The following is a 20,671-nucleotide window of genomic DNA, read 5'->3' on the forward strand; positions in this document are numbered from 1 at the left end:
TACTGTGGTGCAGTGGGTTAAGAATCCTGTATTGTCTCTGCAGTGACTCTGGTTACTGCTGAGGCAAGGGTTTGATCCCTGGCCTGGGAACTTCCATGTGCTGTGCATGTAGCCAAAAAAAAAAGGGAATGTTACTCCCGAAACTTATCTTCCTGTGCCAAACTGAAGGGGATAAGACACCTACAAGAAGGTGAAAAGAAAAGAGGCAAAGCAAGACATGTTGTCTACTTGAGTTTATTCTGTTCTTTAAAAAAAAAGAAAGAAAAAAGAGAAAAAAAGAGGTGAGGGATGGAGGAGGAAATATCCCATAAACACTGTGAACAGGAACCAAGACTCCAAGACTTGGGCGTACTCCCCCTACCCTCAACCTCCGTTCTCCAAGAGATTCCCACCCGCCCAATTTTCTTTTAAACAAGACACCCAAATCAGCAGCAAAGGTACCTGGGGTAGTCACTGAGATTTTAAACACTGGGAATAGGAGAGGGAAAAGTCCAAAAAAATAGGAGTTGGGAAGACAAGGGAAGGAATGAGGGAGATGCTAGGCTCTGGAGGACGGAGTTGGGCCATGAGAGGTGGAAGTGAGCCAGTACGGCGCTCCCCCTCCTGACTGCTGCTGCCCACCTTCCCCAGGACCCCAGAGAGCCCCATGGTTTGTTTGCAGTCCATCCCCTGTTCCCCAAGGGCCTCACAGGCCCAGCTCCAAGTCCTCTAGCTCCTCCTCCAACGCCCTCCTCCTCGCCAGCTTCTCCAGCTGCTCTTTGCTAGGCTGGCTGATTTCCCCAGCCTGGATCCGCTGCTGCAACTCTTCCACCTGCCGAAGCTTCTTCTTCAGGTTCTTTATCTTCTTGGCCTTCTCGGTGGTGGCAGCTGAGTCGGGCTGGTCTGAGGCAGCTGTAGGCACTGCTCGGGAGACCTGTGGAGCACTGGGGGCTTGGGCTGTCTCTCCCAGGGTCACCTTCTCGAGAGTCCGGCTCAAGGTCTCCGCCTCCCCTTTCTCCTGCTGCTGCCGCCTCTTCTCCTTCCGCTTCAGGTTGCGTTTGGCTGTCTTGGAGAGGCCTGGCTCACCACCTTCAGGCCTGGATGCGGTGACCGGAGTGGTGGCCTCAGGGCTCAGCCCGGGGGGCAGTTCTGGTTTACTCTTGAAAAATTTCACATATTTGTTCTCATACCTGCGGAGAACAGTGTCAAAGAATCAGACTTTTCCAGGCTTTTTCTTAACCTTTACATATTACTTTAGCCTTTTCTCCTTCTTGCTTCCTTCCTCTACCTACGGTTCCCTCCCCAACTTCCTTCTGTTTTGCAGGTTGCAGGATCCCTAGGTCCGAAAGCTCTGGATTTCTCAATGTTATTTACAGGTTCTGCTGAACAGAGGCCACAGGAACAGGACTAGTCACCTGGTTACTCATCCCTTACTCATCCCTGAATCCCGGCCCCCTCCTTCCATTTCCTAGGATCCTGGGATTAGGAATTCTTCCCTGAACTCATAAGCAGGCACACATGTTCTTTCTTGCTATTGGGACCCCATTAAATACCCCCTCCTCACGCCTAACCACGCACACTGGGACCTCCTCCTGGGGCACATAGCCTTCTTTCACCCTCCGTTGCTTTCGCCAGGTCCCGTCAGGTCGCTGTGTTGAGGCGATGTACTTGCCTGAAATGGGAGAATTAAGTTGGAGAGTTACTCTAATTTTCAAAGAGATCCCAGGATGAAAGAATGCACCCAGCACCATCCTTCCACTAAATGCAACCATTAAAGCATTCTTTTCTCATAACAACCCTCTATCTCTCTCTCATCATTATTTACTGAGTGCCTATCCACTGTGTAATACACCGTCCCCGCCCTCCGGGAGTTTCTACTTTTATAATCTAGTTGGCAAGACAGGGCAGGCACAGAGGAAGTTTAAAAAAACACAAGAACAGCATGGGGACATAAAAAGACAGTACATGACTAAGAGGCTAAAAAGGATGAAAAAAAAGAATCACGGGAAGGAAAAATGACCTGAGATGTTGTAGAGAAGGGGAAGTTTTATTAAGGTGGATGGTGAAAAACAAAGTTCCGGGAATCTATACTGTAGATATAAAAGTACCAGCACACAAGGCTATGTGTAAAGGATGTTTGAATTATAATAGGTTGCTGCATTATTTAAATTAATAAAAAGCTGACAACTTGAACAGCCATCAATAGATGTGGGTCATCTACATCCTGGAACACCAAGCTGGTATGAAAAAGAATGTCAGATACAGAAGGTCCCTCTGTGTGGCGCAGTGGAAACGAATCAGACTAGGAACCATGAAGCTGTGGGTTCGATCCCTGACCTTGCTCAGTGGGTTAAGGATCCAGTGTTACTGTAAGCTGTGGTGTAGGTTACACACAGCTCAGATCCAGCATTGCTGTGGCTCTGGCATAGGCCAGGGGCTACAGCTCCAATTCGACCTCTAGCCTGGGAACCTCCATATGCCATAGGAGTGGCCCAAGAAATGGCAAAAAAAGACAAAAAAAAAAAAAAAAGTTAGATATAAATGCACTGACCTTGAATGGTATTCGTGACATACTAAGTGAAAAAGCAAGTTGCAGGATAATGTGTATAGATCCTCAAACTTTGTAATTTCGGAATCCCCCATACACTCTTATTTTGCAATCTTATGCATTTCAATATGCAGTATTTTTAAAAAATCATGTCTGTTAATCTCATCAGAAAAGTGTGTTGTTGTTGCTGTTTGCCACACCTGTAGCATGTGGAAGTGACACGCAGCTGCTGCAGTGACAAGCCTGGCCACACCTGCAGTATATGGAAGTTCCCAGGGTCAAATCGGACTGCAGCTGCCAGACTATGCCACAGCCACAGCAATTCGAGATCTGAGCCGTGTCTGTGACGTACACCACAGCTCACAGCAACACCAGATCCTTAACCCACTGAGCAAAGCCAGGGATCAAACCCACGTCCTCATGGATATTAGTCGGGTTCATTACTGCTGGGTCACAATGGAATTCCAGAAAAGTCTTCACGGTGAAGCTGTCACATTTATAGCAGCAGAAGTTTTTCAAAATTTAAATTTCCACTTGAAGCCTGAATTTTATCATTGGCAACAAACACTGTTGGTTGTTTTCCTTGAAATGACAGGCTCATTTCTTTGGTTTTTAGGAAAATGCCTATCACATACTCAGGTCTGAAGAGTTTGTCAGTGATTCTTTCAAGTGAAAATGGGGTACTATGTAAAGGAAGCTTGTTTAGCTTGCAATTCAGACGACTGCACCAGCGCTTTTCCTTGAGACACCGTCTCCCTTCAGTGCACAGCAGTGTTTTATGCTTACTTCCCATTTATTTCACAGAGAACACTAAAATGTAATTTTTAGTTATAAGATGAACAAATTCTGGGGATTTAAGGTATAACGTGGTGATTATAGTCAGTAAAATGGGATGTGTATTTGAAAGTTGCTACGAGACTAGAGTTTTTTGCTAGTTTGTTTTCTTTTCTGCCGCACCCATGGCATGTGGATCCAACCTGAGCCACAGCAGTGACAACACTGGATCCTTAACCCATTGAGCCACCGGGAAACTCTTGAGAGTAGAGTTTTAATGATCTCACCGTAAATCAACGAAGCGGTAATTATGTGAGGTAAAAGATGTGTTAACTAACTTTATGTGGTAAACCTTTTGCAATATGTGTGTATCAAATAATCACATTGTACATCTTAAATTTACAGAAAGTTATAAGTCAATCATTTCAATAAAGCTGGGGAAAATAATAGATAAATAAAAAGATGTTATTAAAGGGCCAGGATTTTATTAACCATTTTTATTGCATCATCAAGGATATTGTGAAAGTGGCATTATTTACTGCAAGCATGTGGCAGTGAAAGACACAATGACTAGTATGGTTTGGTGCCAGTCACCTTGAGTAGTGCTAAGGGGCCAGCAGTTTGACCCACCATTGTCTTTGTACCCTCAATGCAAATGTCAACCCAGTAAGACAGGCAAATAATGTCTTAGTATATTATCAAAATAGCTATGCTGGCAGACGTCTGGAAAGGATCTTAGAAAATTCCCAAGGGTCCTGGACAACATTTTGAGGGGCACTGGTGTACAGTATGCTTCCATTCTTGTTGGGCAAGAAGCAGCACTTAGAGGTCCATACAGTTCGTGCATGGGAACAAAGAGAAAAGTGTGGAAGGACACACACCAAGATACAAAGACTTTAATGCTGGTTACTTTAAGAGGAATAACAGGGAAGAAGAGGTAGTAGAAACTACTAACCTATTAACTATTAATAATATATATTTTTATTAACAATAATATAATTTTATTAACTATGTAACAATATATATTTTTAAACACATATGTTTATATCTTGTGCTATTATTTTTCTTCTCCTTTTTTTAAGTATCACTTAAAAAAAAAAACAAAAAAAAAAGGAAAAGAAAAAAAAAGTAAAAAATATTTTAAAAATAAGAAGTCAGAAGTTCTCTTGTGGCACAGCAGATTAAGGATCCAACATTGTTGCAGCTGTAGCACAGGCCACAACTGAAGCTAGGGTTCAATCCCTGGCCAGGGAATTCTACATGCTGAAGGTGCGGCCAAAAAAAAAAAAAGGGAAAGAAATCAATGGGAGCTCCCTGGTGGCCTAGCAGTTAAGGATTCAGTGTCATCATAGCTTTGGTGTGGGTTCAATCCCTGGCCCAGAAATTTCTGCATACCATGGGAGTGGCCAAAAAAAAGTAAAGTCTAGAGCCTCCCACATGGATTATACATCATTACATGAATTGGGTTTTTATTCAAAATGCAAAATCATTAATAAATTAAAACTTAAAAAGGGATATGATTTGACAGGTTGAGGGGATGTGGGAAAGAACAAACATAAGCCAAGAAAGGCTTGGATGTGGGGATGGCCTGGAGTATGTAGAAAACAGACAGCAGAGAAGTCCAGGAGAATCAGACAGCTCATGTTGGGGAATAACATGAAGTAGGATGAAAATTAAAAATGGCCCCAGATCTTAGAAAGCCTTAAAAACAAGGTCAAGGAATTTGGAGTTTATCTAGTGAATAAAAGAGGGATACTGGAATTCCCATCATGGCTCAGCAGTTAAAAAACCCAACTAGCATCCAAGGGGATGCAGGTTTGATCCCCGGTCTCACTCAGTAGGTTAAGGATCTGCCATTGCCATGAGCTGTGGTGTAGGTCACAGACGCGGCTCAGATCCCGTGTTGCTGTGGTTGTGGTGTATGCCAGTGGCTACAGTTCCGACTGGACCCCTTATCTGGGAACCTTCATATGGCATGGGTGTGGCCCTAAAAAGACAAAACATTTAAAATAAATAAATAAATAAAAGAGGGCCACTGAGGATACTGTTTACTAAGCTGTGACAGTTTAAAGACAAAGAATAAAAAGTCAAGAATTAAAAACAGAGGCTCCATGGAAGCTCTGGAAGGTCTGAGCTTAGAGCCAGGCTGTGAAGAGTCAAACTAAGGTAAATGAAAAGGGAAGCAGATTGGGGTCTAAACAGAATCATAGTCAAACAAAATTTCAGGGAAGGGAATGTTCAGGAGATGGTGACTAAACCAATCTGCTGAATCGGGGCTGATGCAAAGTAAATGGGAGGGAGTTCCTGTGGTGGCTCAGCAGTAACAAATCCGACTAGTATCCATGAGAATGCGGGTTTGATTCCTGGCCTCGCTCAGTGGGTTAAGGGTCTGGTATTGCTGCAGGTTGTGGTGTGGGTCACAGACGAGGCTCAGATCCCATGTGGCTGTGGCCTAGGCCAGCAAAATAATAATAATGATAATGATAATAATAAAGTAAATGGGAGAATATTCAGACCTTGAAATGCCAGTTAAGGAGTTTAATATCTGGCACACTGCAAGTATTCAATGAATATCAAATGAAAGAATCTTTTATCCAAAGCAGAGTTTTAGGGCAATTAATCCGGCATGATGAAAAGATGAATTATTAAGGGAAAACAGTGGAGACTGGGTAAATCAGTCAGGGAAAAAAAGACTGCAATAATCCTGGCATGAGAGACAGTACTTGCTGGGAATGGAAAGGAAGAGAATGATGCCATATACATTATTCAACGCTTGGTAATTCACTGACTGGGGGAGGGGTAAAGAGGTTAAAGTCAAAGACAATTCAAAACACTATGTTTTAGTCATCCTAATCTTGAGAATTTAGCATAAGAAAATAGTTCAATTGGAAAAAACAAAACCAGAAAAAAGAAGGGGGATTAATCGTGTGAAAATTATGGTATTACCTATAGATAAAAATTAAAACAAACTTCACATCCAGTTATATAGGAATGGTTTATAATATAGCCATTAAAAATAATAATGACAGGAATTCCCATTGTGGTGCAAGAGGATCAGCAGCATCTTGGGAGTGCTAGGATGTGGGTTTGATCCCCAGCCTGGCATGATAGGTTGGAGATCCAATGTTGCCACAGCTGCGGCCTGGTTGCAACTGCAGCTCAGGTCTGATCCCTGGCCCAGGAACTCCATATGCCACAGGATGGCCAAAATTTATCTTATTTTGATAAATTAGAATCATTAATATGATATAGTAGAATGTAAAACATAATAAAAAATTATATATGCATCAAGACTTGTTATTAAATGTTATGCTTGGTGATTTAGATTGTAAATAATTTTTCCTTTTAAAAATTCCCATTAGGGGAGTTCCCGTCATTGCTCAACGGAAACGAATCTCACTAGCGTCCATGAGGGTGCAGGTTCAATCCCTGGCCTTGCTCAGTGGGTTAAGGGTCCGGTGTTGCCGTGAGCTGTGGTGTAGCTCAAAGATGTGGCTTGGATCCTGAGTTGCTGTGGCTGTGTCTGTGGTGTAGGCCAGCACCTGAAGCTCTGATTCGACCCCTAGCCTGAGAACCTCCATATGCCACAGGTGCAGGCCTAAAAAGACCAAAAAAAAAATAAAAAATAAAAAATTTCCATTAGGAGTTCCTGTTGTAGCTCAGCAGGTTAAGAAACCAGCTAGTAACCATGAGGATGTGGGTTCGATCCCTGGCCTTGCTCAGTGGGTTAAGGATCCGGCATTGCTGCAAGCTGCGGTATAGGTCACAGATGAAGCTCGGATTTGGTGTTGCTCTGACTATGGTGTAGCCAGCAACTGCAGTTCCAAATTGACTCCTAGCCTGGGAACTTCCATATGCCACAGGTGTGGCCATAAAAAGAAAAACAAAATTCCCACTAATGTTGTTATAGTGGAGGTTTTTAAAAATCTTATTTTGGGAGTTCCCGTTGTGGCTCAGTGGTTAAAGAACCCAGGAGGATGCAGGTTCAATTCCTGGCCTTGCTCAGTGGGTTAAGGATCCAGCGTTGCCCAAAAGCTGTGGTGTAGGTCGCAGATGCAGCTCAGATCCTGCGTTGCTGTGGCTGTGGTATAGGCTGGCAGCTACCCTGACAGCCACCCTAGCCTGGGAACCTCCATATGCTGCAGGTGCAGCCCTAAAAAAAAAATAAAGACAAATCAAAATCTTATTTTGGCTTCAAAACGTAAGTTTGAATCAATGGCTTGGAGAATGGGTACACAAAGGAGCATGAAATTACTTTTGACCAGGTAACTTATAAATATTTTTATGGAGGACAGAACATCTTTGTAATCTTTGGAAGATGAGCAAGATTTAGACAGGTGGAGGTGGGGGAGTGTGCTTATGAGGAAAGAGGAAAAAGGGAAATATTTCAGGCTCAAAGGACACCATAAACAAAAGGACAAATCAGACTAGTTGGGTAGAGGTATTTAAAATTCTTCCTGGATTCCTGTTGCTCTCAAGAGTATTTGCAAGGAAGATAGAACCACACACAAAGGCCTTCTGGACCCAGCTCTTGCTAGTCTCTGGTCCTAGCACCCAGTCACTCACACCCTCAATGCTCCAGCCACTGAAATATTCACAAATCTCACCTGTGTCTTTATTCTCTATGCCTTTTGTTTTTCTTTCCTTTGGCGTGGAATTAACTTTTCTTGATTGTTACCTAATTCCTACTGGCCTTTAAAGGTCAAGTTCAAGTATAAACTCAATGAAGTCTCTTCTGACCTCGCACCCCAAACCAGTTGAGAAGTTGCCCTTTGTGCATCCACAGCACCTTTTTGGCCTTTTATCATGATCTAATGTTTAACATAATTGCTTGCCTGAGAGCAGAGACTTTGATCTTTGAAGCAAAGGGCCTGGCCCATAGAAGACTGTAATTAATTCAAATTAATGAATAAACACATTTAAGTATCATACTAGGGAATAGGAAGAATCCAGTATATTTTGGGCAAAAGGCATATGTAATAGGAAAAGAGACTAGTACAGATGATCTGCTCAAAGCATTGCTTTAAGAAGATTAACCTGAAAATGTGTAACATAAACTAAAAGGTAGGAAAAATAAGAAAGCAAGAGCTGTGAGTTCCCGTTGTGGCACAGCAGAAACAAATCCAACGAGGAACTATGAGGTTGTGGGTTCAATCCCTGGCCTCACTCAGTGGGTTAAGGATCTGGCATTGCCGTGAGCTGTGGTGTAGGTTGCAGACGCTCAGATCTAGCATGTGGCTTGGCAGCTGTAGCTCCAATTGGACCCCTAGCCTGGGAACCTCCATATGCTGAGGGTGCAGCCCTAAAAAGCAAAAAAAAAAAAAAAAAAAAAAAAGCAATAGCTACAATGTAAGAAGACTTGATTTAAATGGTCTCTATGGGTGTTGAAAGAAAATGAAATTCATTATGAAAAATAAGCAAACAGGATCTGAAGACTTTCAAGATTTGAATGAGAGGAAATCCCTGAAAGTGCTACAGCGGATTTAATCTGGTGCTTTTCATTCACATGTTTTCTCTTATTTTTCACAATATACCTGTGGGTACGTAAGGTATATAGTAGTAACATGGTTCACATGTGGATTTTAAATGTTTATTGGGTACTTATTGTTGTGGCAGGCACTGTGACAGGAGCAGGAGGTACAATAATGACTAAATAAAGCAAGCAAGGGTCTTGCCTTCTTAGAGCATGCATTCTAATGAGGAGGAAAGGTAATAAATAAGAATACAAATAAATAAATTACAATATCACTTTGAATGTGGACAATTTGGAGGAGAAGAAAAACTACTGATATAAACAAAGTTCAAAGGAGAAGAAAACTTTGTGAAAATAATTCAATTCTAGGTAGGCAGTGTTTTCTATGGAATTAAGGAAAAAAGGACAATGCTAGAAACATACATTTAAGCAAACTGCAGAGATTATAGTTGAAGGTTTAACACTAGTAAAGATGGAACCTGAGAAAAGATAGGGCAAAAGCTTCTTGAATGACCAGCCTAAATGGAAGCCCTCAGAGATACAAATGGCCCATTATCATTGTTTGTGGAGCATCAACTGCATGTTATCTTGGTGGTGTTCTCTGGCCTTGATGATACCCAAAAGTCAAGTCAAAAAGAAGGGAGAGGTTTGCCGATTCCTAACCCTAAAATAAAAACCACGGGCAAAATATTACGATTTCCACGTTGCATCTTCCAGAGAGTCAGAAACCAGAGGTTAGAGACTGGTACTGTAAGGACTTTGTAAGCCTCATTGTTTCCCATCTGCTGTTGTGTAATCCTCAATCTGTTTCTTTAAACTGAAAAGGGCCTTGTTTTCGGGGGTGGCAGGAAGACAGTGAAGAGACAGCACAGCAAGGCTTGAAAGAACTCCAAGGGGTTAGGTGGAAGTAACTGTCAACCTGTTCAAAGTTAAGAAAGGAGATCTGCGTCACAGATCTGAGCCTGAGGATGACCTTAGGGCCAATGACTCTAAGACTGAGATGTGGTTTCTAACATAGAAACTGAGGAAATATAAGAAGGAAGGATACAATTTGGAGGAATGATCCTGAAAAAAGTCATGATTATTTTTGTCAAGGAGGAAAAAGCGTCAGCAACAGCAGGAAATGATCCTAGAAAAGACAGACCTGGACAGTCCAATTCCATGGAGACCAAAAGTTTGAAGTAAAGGGCAGGTGATTAGCAGTATTAAATACTGCAGAGATATAGCAGAAATTATCACCGACTTGTAAATTAACTATACTTCAATAAAACTTCAAGAAATACCACAGAGAGATTAAGGAAAAGGAGAACTGAGTAGAAAAAAGGTTAATGATTTTGGCAATTTGGAAATCCCTAATTATGTTCAAGAATACAGCCTCAGAAAAGAGTGGTCAGAAACTAGACTACAAATTAATTAAATGCAATAAATATTTATTGAAAGCCTCCTATGAGAAAATACTGTACCAAGGATTATAGGGATTATCAAGATCAGGAAAATGGCCCCTACTTTCAAAAAATTTACAGTTTAAGTAAGGAGGAGGGTGGGCAAGTTAGGCAAATAAAGAATAAGACAAAAATATAAATGTAGGAAGTTCACTGATGGCTTAGTGGGTTAAGGCTCCTGCGTTTTCACCACTGTGGCTCTGGTGGCTGCTGTGGCACAGGTTCAATCCCTGGCCCAGAACCTTCCACATGCTGCAGGTATGGCAAAAAAGAAAAAAGAGAGAGAGAACCTAAAATAAACATTGCAATATTCATATATATGTCTTGGGTATCCCTAAGAGACCTTGAAACATACATATAAGAGATTTCAAGAGAATAAATATGTAACTAACGAGACCCCATTTGATAGGGGAAGTGCCAGGAAATTAGGAAAATCTCAGGGACTTGACCTTAAAGACTAGCTAGTAGTAGTAGTAATAATAATAATAAATCTATGGCTCATATTTTTGCAGAGAAAGGAAGGAAAAGGGCATTCCAAGAGGAATAAGAAGCAAAGTGATGCCAGTGTGAAACACAGTATGTTAAGAACAATTAGGAAAGAATATTTATTAATAAGTGACTACATTATACTAGGAACTTTACATACACTACCTCATTGGATCAAGACAAGAGCACACTATTATCATCTACAGCTGAGGAAACAAGAGTCTTCAAGAGGTTAAAGATATGTCCCAAGATCATAAAGGCAACATATAGCTGAGTCCTCTTTTTTAGTGGGGGGGTTTTTTGTTTATTTTTGTTTCTGGCCACACACAGCATGTGAAAATTCCTGGGCCAGGGATGAATTCTCACCACAGCTGTAACCAGAGCCACAGCAGTGACAACACCAGGTCCTTAACCCACTGAGCCACCAGGGAACTCCTAACTCAGTTTTTATGCTGAAGCTTACATATCACCACACTGCTGTTCCATCAGTGTTATACTATACAGACCAGTTTCACTGGAGGGTTTGGGCAGAGACATAGTATGTAATGATACTGTACTGAAAAGTAGTTTGTGCTGATATTAGAGAGGAGCAAATGGTCCATATGTAAATTGGATAGTCAATTCCAAAATGATAACAGCAGCTATTGAGTGCTTGCTTCATGCCAAGTGCTTACATACATTTCTTACTTCATTTTCACAACTCCATGAAGGATTATTCATTTCATAGATAATGAGAAATTTAATAACTTGCCCAAAGTTACAATGTCAGTAAACTGCAACAGAATTTGAAGGCAAGCTATGGATTTCAAAGGCCGTGCTCTTTACACTGTTGTATACTATGTGATAAACGAAAAAAAAAAAAAACCAAAAACTTCAACCTCACTAAATAATCAAAGGAAATACAAATTAAAACAATAAAATATCATTTTCACCTATCAAAACAACAGAATTTTTAAAGATGGGAATGCCAATGCAGTCAAAGAAATGATGAAACCAGTATATTCATATATTGTCAGTGGTAAAACCCTTTAGAAAGCAATCTGGCTAACTCAGCAAGAAAGTATAAGGAGTCCTATCACTTAGCAACATTTCCCAAAGGTTTAGTTATATGAAACATTACTTCCATAAGCTATTAAAAAGGATTACCCCAAAAAATTATTAATTAAGTTTAGGAAATTCTGGGTTAAACATTAAGACTAAAATGACTTATGTTCTTATTCACATGATTTTTTTTTTTTTCTTTTCTTTTTAGGGCCGCACCCACAGCAAGTGGAAGTTTCCAGGCTAGGGGTTGAATGGCTGCTGCAGCTGCTGGCCTACAACACAGCCACAGCAATGCCAGATCCAAGCTGTGTCTGTGACTTACATCCCAGCTCACGGCAATGCTGCATCCCTAACCCACTGAGCGAGGCCAGGGATCAAACCCACATCCTCATGGTTCCTAGTTGGGTTCATTAACCACTGAGCCATGAAGGGAACTCCTCACATGAATATTAAGATGAGAATGTGGTTTACAGTGGTTATTTGACCACAGGAACCTAATTTTTTTTTTTACCACACCCACGACATGCAGAAGTTCCCAGGCTGGGGATCTCTCGCCACAGCAGTGACAACAGCCACTGCAGTGACGCCAGATACTTAACCCTCTTGACCACAAGGGAACTCCATGGAATCTTGTTTTCATTTCAGTTTTTTATGTTATAGCACATTTCACGGGACAATTAAATGTTCTGAGGACAAATTTTGGGAAGTACAGCCATTCGGGATGATCCAAGTTATGGGTTTTCTTATTCTATTTATTTACTTATTTATTTATTATTTTGTTTTTTTAGGGCTGCATCCACGGCATATGGAGGTTCCCAGGCTAGGAGTCCAATCGGAGCTACAGCTGCCAGCCCACACCATAGCCTCCACAACATCAGATCCAAGCCGCATCTGTGACTACACCACAGTCCAAGGCAACACCAGATCCTTAACCCACTGAGCAAGGCAAGGGATCGAACTCCCATCTTCACGGATCCTAATCAGGTTCCTTACTACTGAGCCATGACGGAAACTCCCCAAGCTATGTTAAACAGATATGCTATATATGTGCATAAAAATAAAAACTAAAAGGAAATGTAACTGTAGCTGCCTTTGAGTTCTAGAATTACCAAATATGCATGTGACTTTTATACTAGTTAGGAAAATATTTTCTAAGTTGTCTACAGTTAATATGAATTAATTTTATAATTAATTACAAATAAATAAAAGTCTGACTCCCCAATCTTGTAATTGTACTTATGGGAAATCTATCCTAAGAAAACAACCCTAAACGCACACCAAAAAATTTTTTTTCTTTTTATGGTCATACCTGCAGCACACAGAAATTCTTGGGTCAGGAGTCAAAGTGGAGCTACAGCTGCGGCCTGTGCCACAACCATGGCAACACTAGCTCCAAGCCAAATCTGCAACCCACACCACAGCTTGCAAGCACCAGATCCTTAATGCACTGAGTGAGGCCAGGGATCAAACCAGCATTCTCACAGAGATGACAGGTCCTTAACCTGCTGAGCCACACAACATGAACTCCCAAAAATTTGTGCAAAAAATATTCATAGAGTTCTTATAATAAAAATTCTGGAAATAATCTACAAGTCCAATAACAGAAGAAAGGTAAGAGAGGGTCTATGCTCAAACAATAAAACACTCTGATAGTATTTTAAAAAATGTTTACAAAGAGTTTTCAGAGCAAGGAAAAATATTTATGTCATGAGGTTAAACGAAAAGGCAACACACAGGGAGTTCCCCTTGTGGCTCAGTGGAAACGAATCCAACTAGTATCCATGAGGATGTGGGTTCAATTCCTGGTCTCATTCCAATGGGTTAAGTATCCAGCGTTGCCGTGAGCTGTGGTATAGGTCAGAGACTCAGCTGGGATCCAGCACTGCTGTGGCTATGCTGTAGGCCAGCGGCTACAGTTCCCATTCAACCCCTAGCCTGGGACTTCCATGTGCGTGGGTGCAGCCCTAAAGAGCAAAAAAAAAAAAAAAAAAAGCAACATATACAACTATATATACCATCTGATTCAAAAAATTTCTTTAATTTTTTTTTTTTTTTTTTTTTTTTGTCTTCTTGCCTTTTCTAGGGCCACTACCTCACGGTTCCTAGTCAGATTCGTTTCCGATGTGCCACGATGGGAACTCCCAAAAATATTTCTAAAATGCACAGAAAAATAAATATCAGAAAGGTAAATGCCAAATTTAACAGTGGGCTCTGGGTGGATGAATTATACTTAACAAAAATTACATAATTAAAATTGTACTTAAGGAGTAGTTATCTGGTAACAGTGTGTCAAATGAACTGGAACAGAGAGATAGAGGCAGGACAGCTATTTAGGAGGTCACAGCAATATTTGCAGAATAAAGGAAACTAGATTTTGTCAGGCACCAAGATTTACCCAAGTATTCTGTTTGATATTTTGCACATACAGAGAACCATTTCTTTTTATGTGCCAGACGGGTACTTTTTTTTTTTTTTGGCTGCAGGCATGCAGAAGTTGCAGGGCCTGGGATCAAACCTGTGCCACAGCAGTGACAATGCCAGATCCTTAACACAATGAGCCACTAGGGAACTCCCAGGAATGTATGTACATTATTTCATTTAAATTTTAATTCTCACATTATTGTTGTAGGAGTCACTATTACTACATTGTAGAATTCACTATTCCTGTTTCATTCATAAAGAAACTATAGCTTGGATTCCCTATGCTTAAAATCCCCAGGCTAGGAGTTTCTGCTGTGGTGCAGTGGGTTAAGGATCCAGCATTGCTGTACTACAGCATAGGCTACGCTGTGGCTTGGATTTGATCCCTGGCCTGGGAACTCCCATATGCCATGAGTGCGGCCATAAAAAATAAAAAATTCCCAGGCCATATTACTAACAAGTATTGAAGATGGGATAAAGGTAATGGCAGTAGGAAGAGAAGAATGATATTTGGACAACTGGAGTGGGTAAAAAACAATGCAAAAACAACACTCTAGTTAATTTTGTTAATAGCAACAAAATACCTAGTGCTATGATCTAGATGATCCCATACCATTCTTCAGTAAAATGAACAAGGGCTCCTTGGAGAAATGGCTGATTCTAGGACTGGGGCAGGAAATATATAAGGTAAGCCTGGACCATCCTGTAATGTCAGAAAGTAAGAACTAAAACAACAACAACAACAAACTTAACACTGAAGGAAGTATGTCAACAGGACATGGGGCCAACTAAAAGAGCTCCCAATGTCCAAAGCTGGAACACTTGAGCAACACAATAAATAAAATAACCCAAAGTTCATACTGATATAAATGACTGAATAAATAAATGGGGTCGAAGAGACAAATCTCTTGCACAGAATTCCAAATGATACATATAAATACTTCATCCTTAGGGAGGGGAGCATAACTCCCCACTATTTTTTTTTTTTTTCTGCTTTTTTAGGGCCACACCCTTGGCATATGGAAGTTCCCAGGCTAGGGGTAGAATCGCAGCCACAGCTACAGCAACAGCAACTCAGGATCCAGGATCCAAGCCATGTCTGTGACCTACACCACACTAAGCAAGGCCAGGGATCGAACCCAAATCCTCATGGATACTAATCAGGTTCATTTCCACTGTGCCACAACGGGAACTCCCATAACTCCCCACTCTTTAAGTGTAGGCTGTGAATAGTGACTTTCTTCTGAAGAGTACAAAATAGAAAGGATTGGGAGGGGGTAGGGGAGTAACTTTTCAGTGGAGAAATCTTCTAAACACTACCAAACGCAACAAGGAGATCATGGTAAATACCAAAAGTAAAAAAAACTTTGTAATAGTATCCTTGATTTAATATGATGAAAATGTCACTTTAACTTCTTCTTTTTTTTTTTTTTTTTTGGTATTTCTTGGGCCGCTCCCGCGGCATATGGAGGTTCCCGGGCTAGGAGTCGAATTGGAGCTGTAGCCACCAGCCTACGCCAGAGCCACAGCAACGCGGGATCCGAGCCGCATCTGCAACCTACACCACAGCTCACGGCAACGTGGGATCATTAACCCACTGAGCAAGGGCAGGGACCAAACCCGCAATCTCATGGTTCCTAGTCGGATTCGTTAACCACTGCGCCACGACAGGAACTCCCCACTTTAACTTCTATGGTTGTCCCCATGAGAAGCCAACACTCATGTAGCCCCATGAGGAATACATCAAATTCCAATAGAGGGGTATCCTGTAAAAATGCTTGATCGATATTTCTCAAAACCCTCAAGATCATCAAAAATAAAGTCTGAGAAACTGTCACAGCTGATAGGAGCTTAAGGAGATATGAGAACTAAATGTAATATGGTATCCTGGATGGGATCTTGGAACAGAGAAAAAAATCAGGTAAAACTAAGAAAATCTGAATAATGTAGGGACCTTAGTTAGTAACAATGTATGAATACTGTTTCATCAATTGCAATAAAGACACCATATAATGTAAGATGTTAATAGCGGAAACTGAGTGTAAGATATATGGGAATTGTCTGTTATCATTTTCTCAATTTTTCTATAAATCTAAAATCCTTCTAAAAAAATCTATTTAAAAATTTTTAAAAAGAGAGAAAAATGGTGCAACATATTGATCCTGGGTTGGCTAGAACAATGGTGCCTTTAACAGAAATAAGGGAGGAAAAACTGATACTGATTATGGTCAGACTGGATTTAAGGTGTAACAGTATATCCAAGAATGAAAGCTACTCACCAACAATTAGAAAAGGGAATTGGCAACTCAGGAGAGGCTGGTGCTAGAAATAAACCATTGTAAAGAGCTAAGGAACAAAAAAACAGTGAGGAAATAGAAGTAGTTATGTGTAGACCTGACATTCAAGAAATCAGGCTATGAACAGGATAAGAAGCAGAAACAGAGCTCCCACAGTGCAGTAGATTAAGTATCCAGCATTGTCTTTGCAGTGGCGTGGGTATGATCCCTGGACCAGCACAGTGGGTTAAGGATCCAGCATTGCCACAGCTATGGCATAGGTCACAGCTGCTTCTTGGATTCAATAACTGGCCTGGGAACTTCCACATGTCGCAAGTGTGGCCAAAAAAAAAAAAAAAAAAAAAAAAAAGAAGAAGAAAGAAAAAGAAAAATAACAAACCACCTTGATTTTTCAATGAAACAGAAAGTGAGGCCATTTGCCACAAGAAGCATTAAAAGGGATGGTCACAGAATGCTGGGAAAAGCAGGGGAAATAGCCATGGCAGAATGTAAGCAAATCGAGAAAGAAGAATTGAAGCTGTGATCTTGGCTGAAGTTAACATTAAGTTATATTATACTGAAGGTGTATATCTGTGTCTTTTCTCTAGCCATGTACTAGGGCCTAGAAGCAGAAGCCAAGAAAACAGGTGATAGGATGATCAAGGTAACAGAAGTGCTGACTTAGTACAGAAGATCAAAATGAATGAAGAAAGCAATGATGATATAGTGACTCGTCACATAGGTCTAGCAGGGCAGCATCAAAAGTAGTCATGAAGAAGTTCCTGCCATGGCACAGTGGGTTAAGAATACCACTACAGTGGCTCAGGTCACTGTGGGTTTGAGCCTTGGCCTGGTACAGTGGGTTAAAGGATCCAACAACCACAGTGTAGGTCGCAGCTGTGATGCGGCTTCAATCCCTGGCCAGAGAACTTCCACAGATCAAAAGTGTGGCCATAAAATTAAAAAAAAAAAAAAAAGTCATCATGAACATACTGGTGGACTCACCAAAATGGGAAATGTCAAGCACCAGAGAACCTAAGGAGGGGAAAAAAGCCGATTCTGTGGGTGTATAAGTAATAAAGGTGATTGGGTAAAGAAGCTAAAATAAGTGATGGAGGAGCACCTGAAGGGGGAGGCAGTGTCATAGGTGAGGTCCTATGTAGTAGGTCCAGATTGTAGTGACTGTGATGTGTAACTGGTTTGAAAATTCAAAGGAAAGTCAATGGTCTCATTCGGAGGAACTAAAAAGATAAGAGTATTCCAAAGATGTTGCAGTTACTGAGAATAAGTGGTGACACTGAGAAACAGAATGGAGAAAAAAATATGATACAACACCTTTGGGTCCTTGTGGGCAGTGGATGATGGCCCTGAGGTTTTAGAGAAAATGCTCTAGCTGCATTGCAATACCTATGAGAATTACAGTGACAGTGGTAGATCAATGTGCTGGAATTAGGGAAATAAAAAAGCAATGTGATTCCTTCTCCTTTTCCACATAGAGATAACAGAAGATACCTCTTGGTGGGAGAGTAGGGCAAGATGTGATATCTGGATTTTCACTAAATCAGAAAGAAAAGGGAGTTATGGAGTTCCCAATGTGGTGCAACAAAATGGGTGATGTCTCTGCAGTGCCAGGACACAGGTTCAATCCCTGGCCAGGCACAGTGGGTTAAACAATCCAGTGTTACCATTGCTTCGGCACAGGTAGCAACTGTGGTTCGGATCAGATCCCTGGCCTAGGAGGGTACTACATATGCCCTGAGGTGGCCAAAAAAGACCCAAAAAAAAAAAAAAAAAAAGCGCAGTGGGGGATTATCACATCAAAGCAAGTTGAGGATATGGCATTATCACTGCAGCAGCTTGGGGCACTACCATCCCACGGGTTCGATCCTTGACCTGGGAATTTCTTAGTATCATGCGTACCGCCAAAAAAATAGAAAATGAGTAATGTTTTCAAAGTACACATTGAAAGGAATTAGTTGAAGAAGGACCTACTATGTAGAGTGCAGAAGAGATTGTATCACTATGAAATGTGAGGTTGCAGAGAAATAGCAGAGACTTGGGTCGTCATTAAACATGATAGGAGAGGTGGGTGAGATGTAACATGGAAAACATCAAAGCAAGAAGCATAAAAGGTACATTTTAAAACAGACTGCATGTACCAAAGCACACACACACACCATCACTTCTACAGAATACACATACACAATGAGGGTGACAAAAACCAGTTAACACCTTGCCTTATACAACAGTTTATAAATCGCTTTCACATACACTATCTTATCTGATCATCACTGAGTAAATATTACTATGCACATTTTTCTAAAGATGAGTAAATTAGGATGGGACACAACCAAAATGAAAATCTTGATTCTCAGTTTTCAACACGTAAACCTCACATACACAGGAGACACTTAAGCATCTCAATCAGACAGGCTGGAAATTCTTTTCTATGCATAAGGAATAGTGGGTTCTATAAATTTGTCCGAGGGCTTGCTAAAGGCCACTAAACACTTTCTTGTTTGCCTTCTTCCTCCTTAGATCCCTCAACTCCAGTCACCATCACCAGAGAAGGTACAGAAGGGTGGTGCCATCAAGGAGAAAACTCTAGCTGAAAGTTTTAATATGTTCCACTTCCCTTCACACCTCTGAACTTGAATGACCCAACGATGAAGATGAGGGAGTGGAAAAAGCACTATGCAGCAATGAGGAGGGCTCCAATAGATATAGCTTTCAGAAAAAGAATTAAAACGGGACTGGGATAGGGCAAAAAGCAGGCATACTGAGATGGGGGAGGGGAAGAGGGGAAAAGCAGGAATTGGAGGGAACTGAGAGTGGAGGAGCCCCCCCAAGGCTGAAGAACCCAAAGCAGATATAGAGACTCCAACTGCTGGAGAAAAGCTAAGGGTCCACGAGGGTCCCGGAGCAAAGACCAGCACTGAAGGACCCCTGGGTTTGGGTGACCGGAAGCGGAGACCCCCAAACACGAGACCAGAAGGGGGCGCAGGTGACACCCCGTAGGAGAGAATGAATGGGGAAGGCGGTCCGGAGGGCGGGGCAAAGGAGGGGCCCCGGGATGGGCGGGGCACAGACCCCTTTCCAAGTCCGAACCCCTGCCCCGAGAGCCCGGGGAGAAGCGGCTCCGCGTCTCCCGCACTCACCGCCGGTCTCGTCAGTTACATAGGGAGTCGCCATCTTGAAAACGCAAACCACTTCCGGCGTGAGCGGGCTGGGGTCCCGCCCCCCTCCCCACCGGAAGTGGAGTGGATCGCAGCAAGCCACCATTTTAGTCTTAAAGGGAGAGTACACCATTTCATAGACTGAAGCGGAGGAGGAGGAAGCGAGTAGAAGCGGAAGACTTTAATCTAAGAGCCCGTGGGCTCTTTTACTGCCACTGATACCGTTAAGTGAGCGCCTGCTGCGTATATAGCAGTTCTCTGGATGCCGAGAAAAGTTCCGAGGCACAGCTCCTCTCCTCATAGACACTCTTCGTCCGTCTAGGACCTGCGAGAGAAAAGGGGGCAAGGCCCACCTGCACCCAGGAAGGGAGGAGGGGCTAATAAGTGAGAAAAGGAAGAATATTCAGGCCCGAGCCTGAACCCAGGTCCCAGAGCATCTGGGGGACCTGGGGCGGGGCAGCGTAGCTCTGGGAACGCACTGGGGCGCTCCATGTTGGGGGCGAAGACCCCAACTGACCCTCTCTTAGAAGGTGGGGAGGTCGAAAGCGCGTGCTAATTGCCCTTGGCCGCTCAGCTCGACCCTTCGAACCGAGAACCGCGAGAGGGGCGTGCAATGCGGAGGACGCTGCCGGTCAGTCACCTGTCCCCGCAGCCTCAGAGTTGCCCGCGGCTTCTACGGCTTTGGAGGCGGCGGGCCAGGCTGGGCGGGCAGCCCTGGCCTGGCTCTGCCCCTGGAGCGGTCCCGGAGACTCGGGCGACGAAGTGACTACGGCCCCAGTTTGCTCCGGCCTTCGACTCGGGACCCTTCTCGGGCTTGGCCCCAGGGTCAGGAGGGCAAGGTGAAGGCTTCTGGGCGGACCCAGTTAGTATTCTAATTAACCTCGTCCGAGGCACTGTGACTGGGGATCCAAAGCAGGGCAATGCGCCAATAATCTGGGCCATGCGGTCACTCCCTCTGCAGCCCTGCCCTGCCCCGTGCCTCCCAATTCTTTAGACAACCCAAAGGTTCTCCCTCCCCCTCTCTTTTCGGCAAATCTCGTTCCTTCTGGGCT

General features: G+C 42.5%; 1 protein-coding gene across 3 annotated transcripts; it reads right to left on the bottom strand.

Annotated features, from left to right (window-relative positions):
• PYM1 (PYM homolog 1, exon junction complex associated factor) lies at positions 219-20,671 on the bottom strand. Of its 3 annotated transcripts, none has more exons than XM_005663885.3 (4): positions 20,260-20,671; positions 19,842-19,972; positions 1,558-1,651; positions 219-1,169 (listed from the first exon to the last, which is right to left on the bottom strand). In XM_005663885.3, exons 2-4 carry the CDS (start codon positions 19,918-19,920, stop codon positions 686-688), a joined length of 657 nt encoding a protein of 218 aa, XP_005663942.1. In that variant the 5' UTR covers positions 19,921-19,972; positions 20,260-20,671; the 3' UTR covers positions 219-685. The 3 variants fall into 3 exon arrangements, with proteins under 3 accessions (XP_005663942.1, XP_013853074.1, XP_005663941.2); XM_013997620.2 differs by having other exon boundaries at positions 19,842-19,944; positions 20,260-20,275; XM_005663884.3 differs by lacking the exons at positions 19,842-19,972; positions 20,260-20,671 and adding an exon at positions 19,602-19,743.

The sequence above is a fragment of the Sus scrofa genome, chromosome 5 (genome assembly GCF_000003025.6).
Source record: "Sus scrofa isolate TJ Tabasco breed Duroc chromosome 5, Sscrofa11.1, whole genome shotgun sequence".
In the NCBI taxonomy this organism is placed as follows: domain Eukaryota; kingdom Metazoa; phylum Chordata; class Mammalia; order Artiodactyla; family Suidae; genus Sus; species Sus scrofa.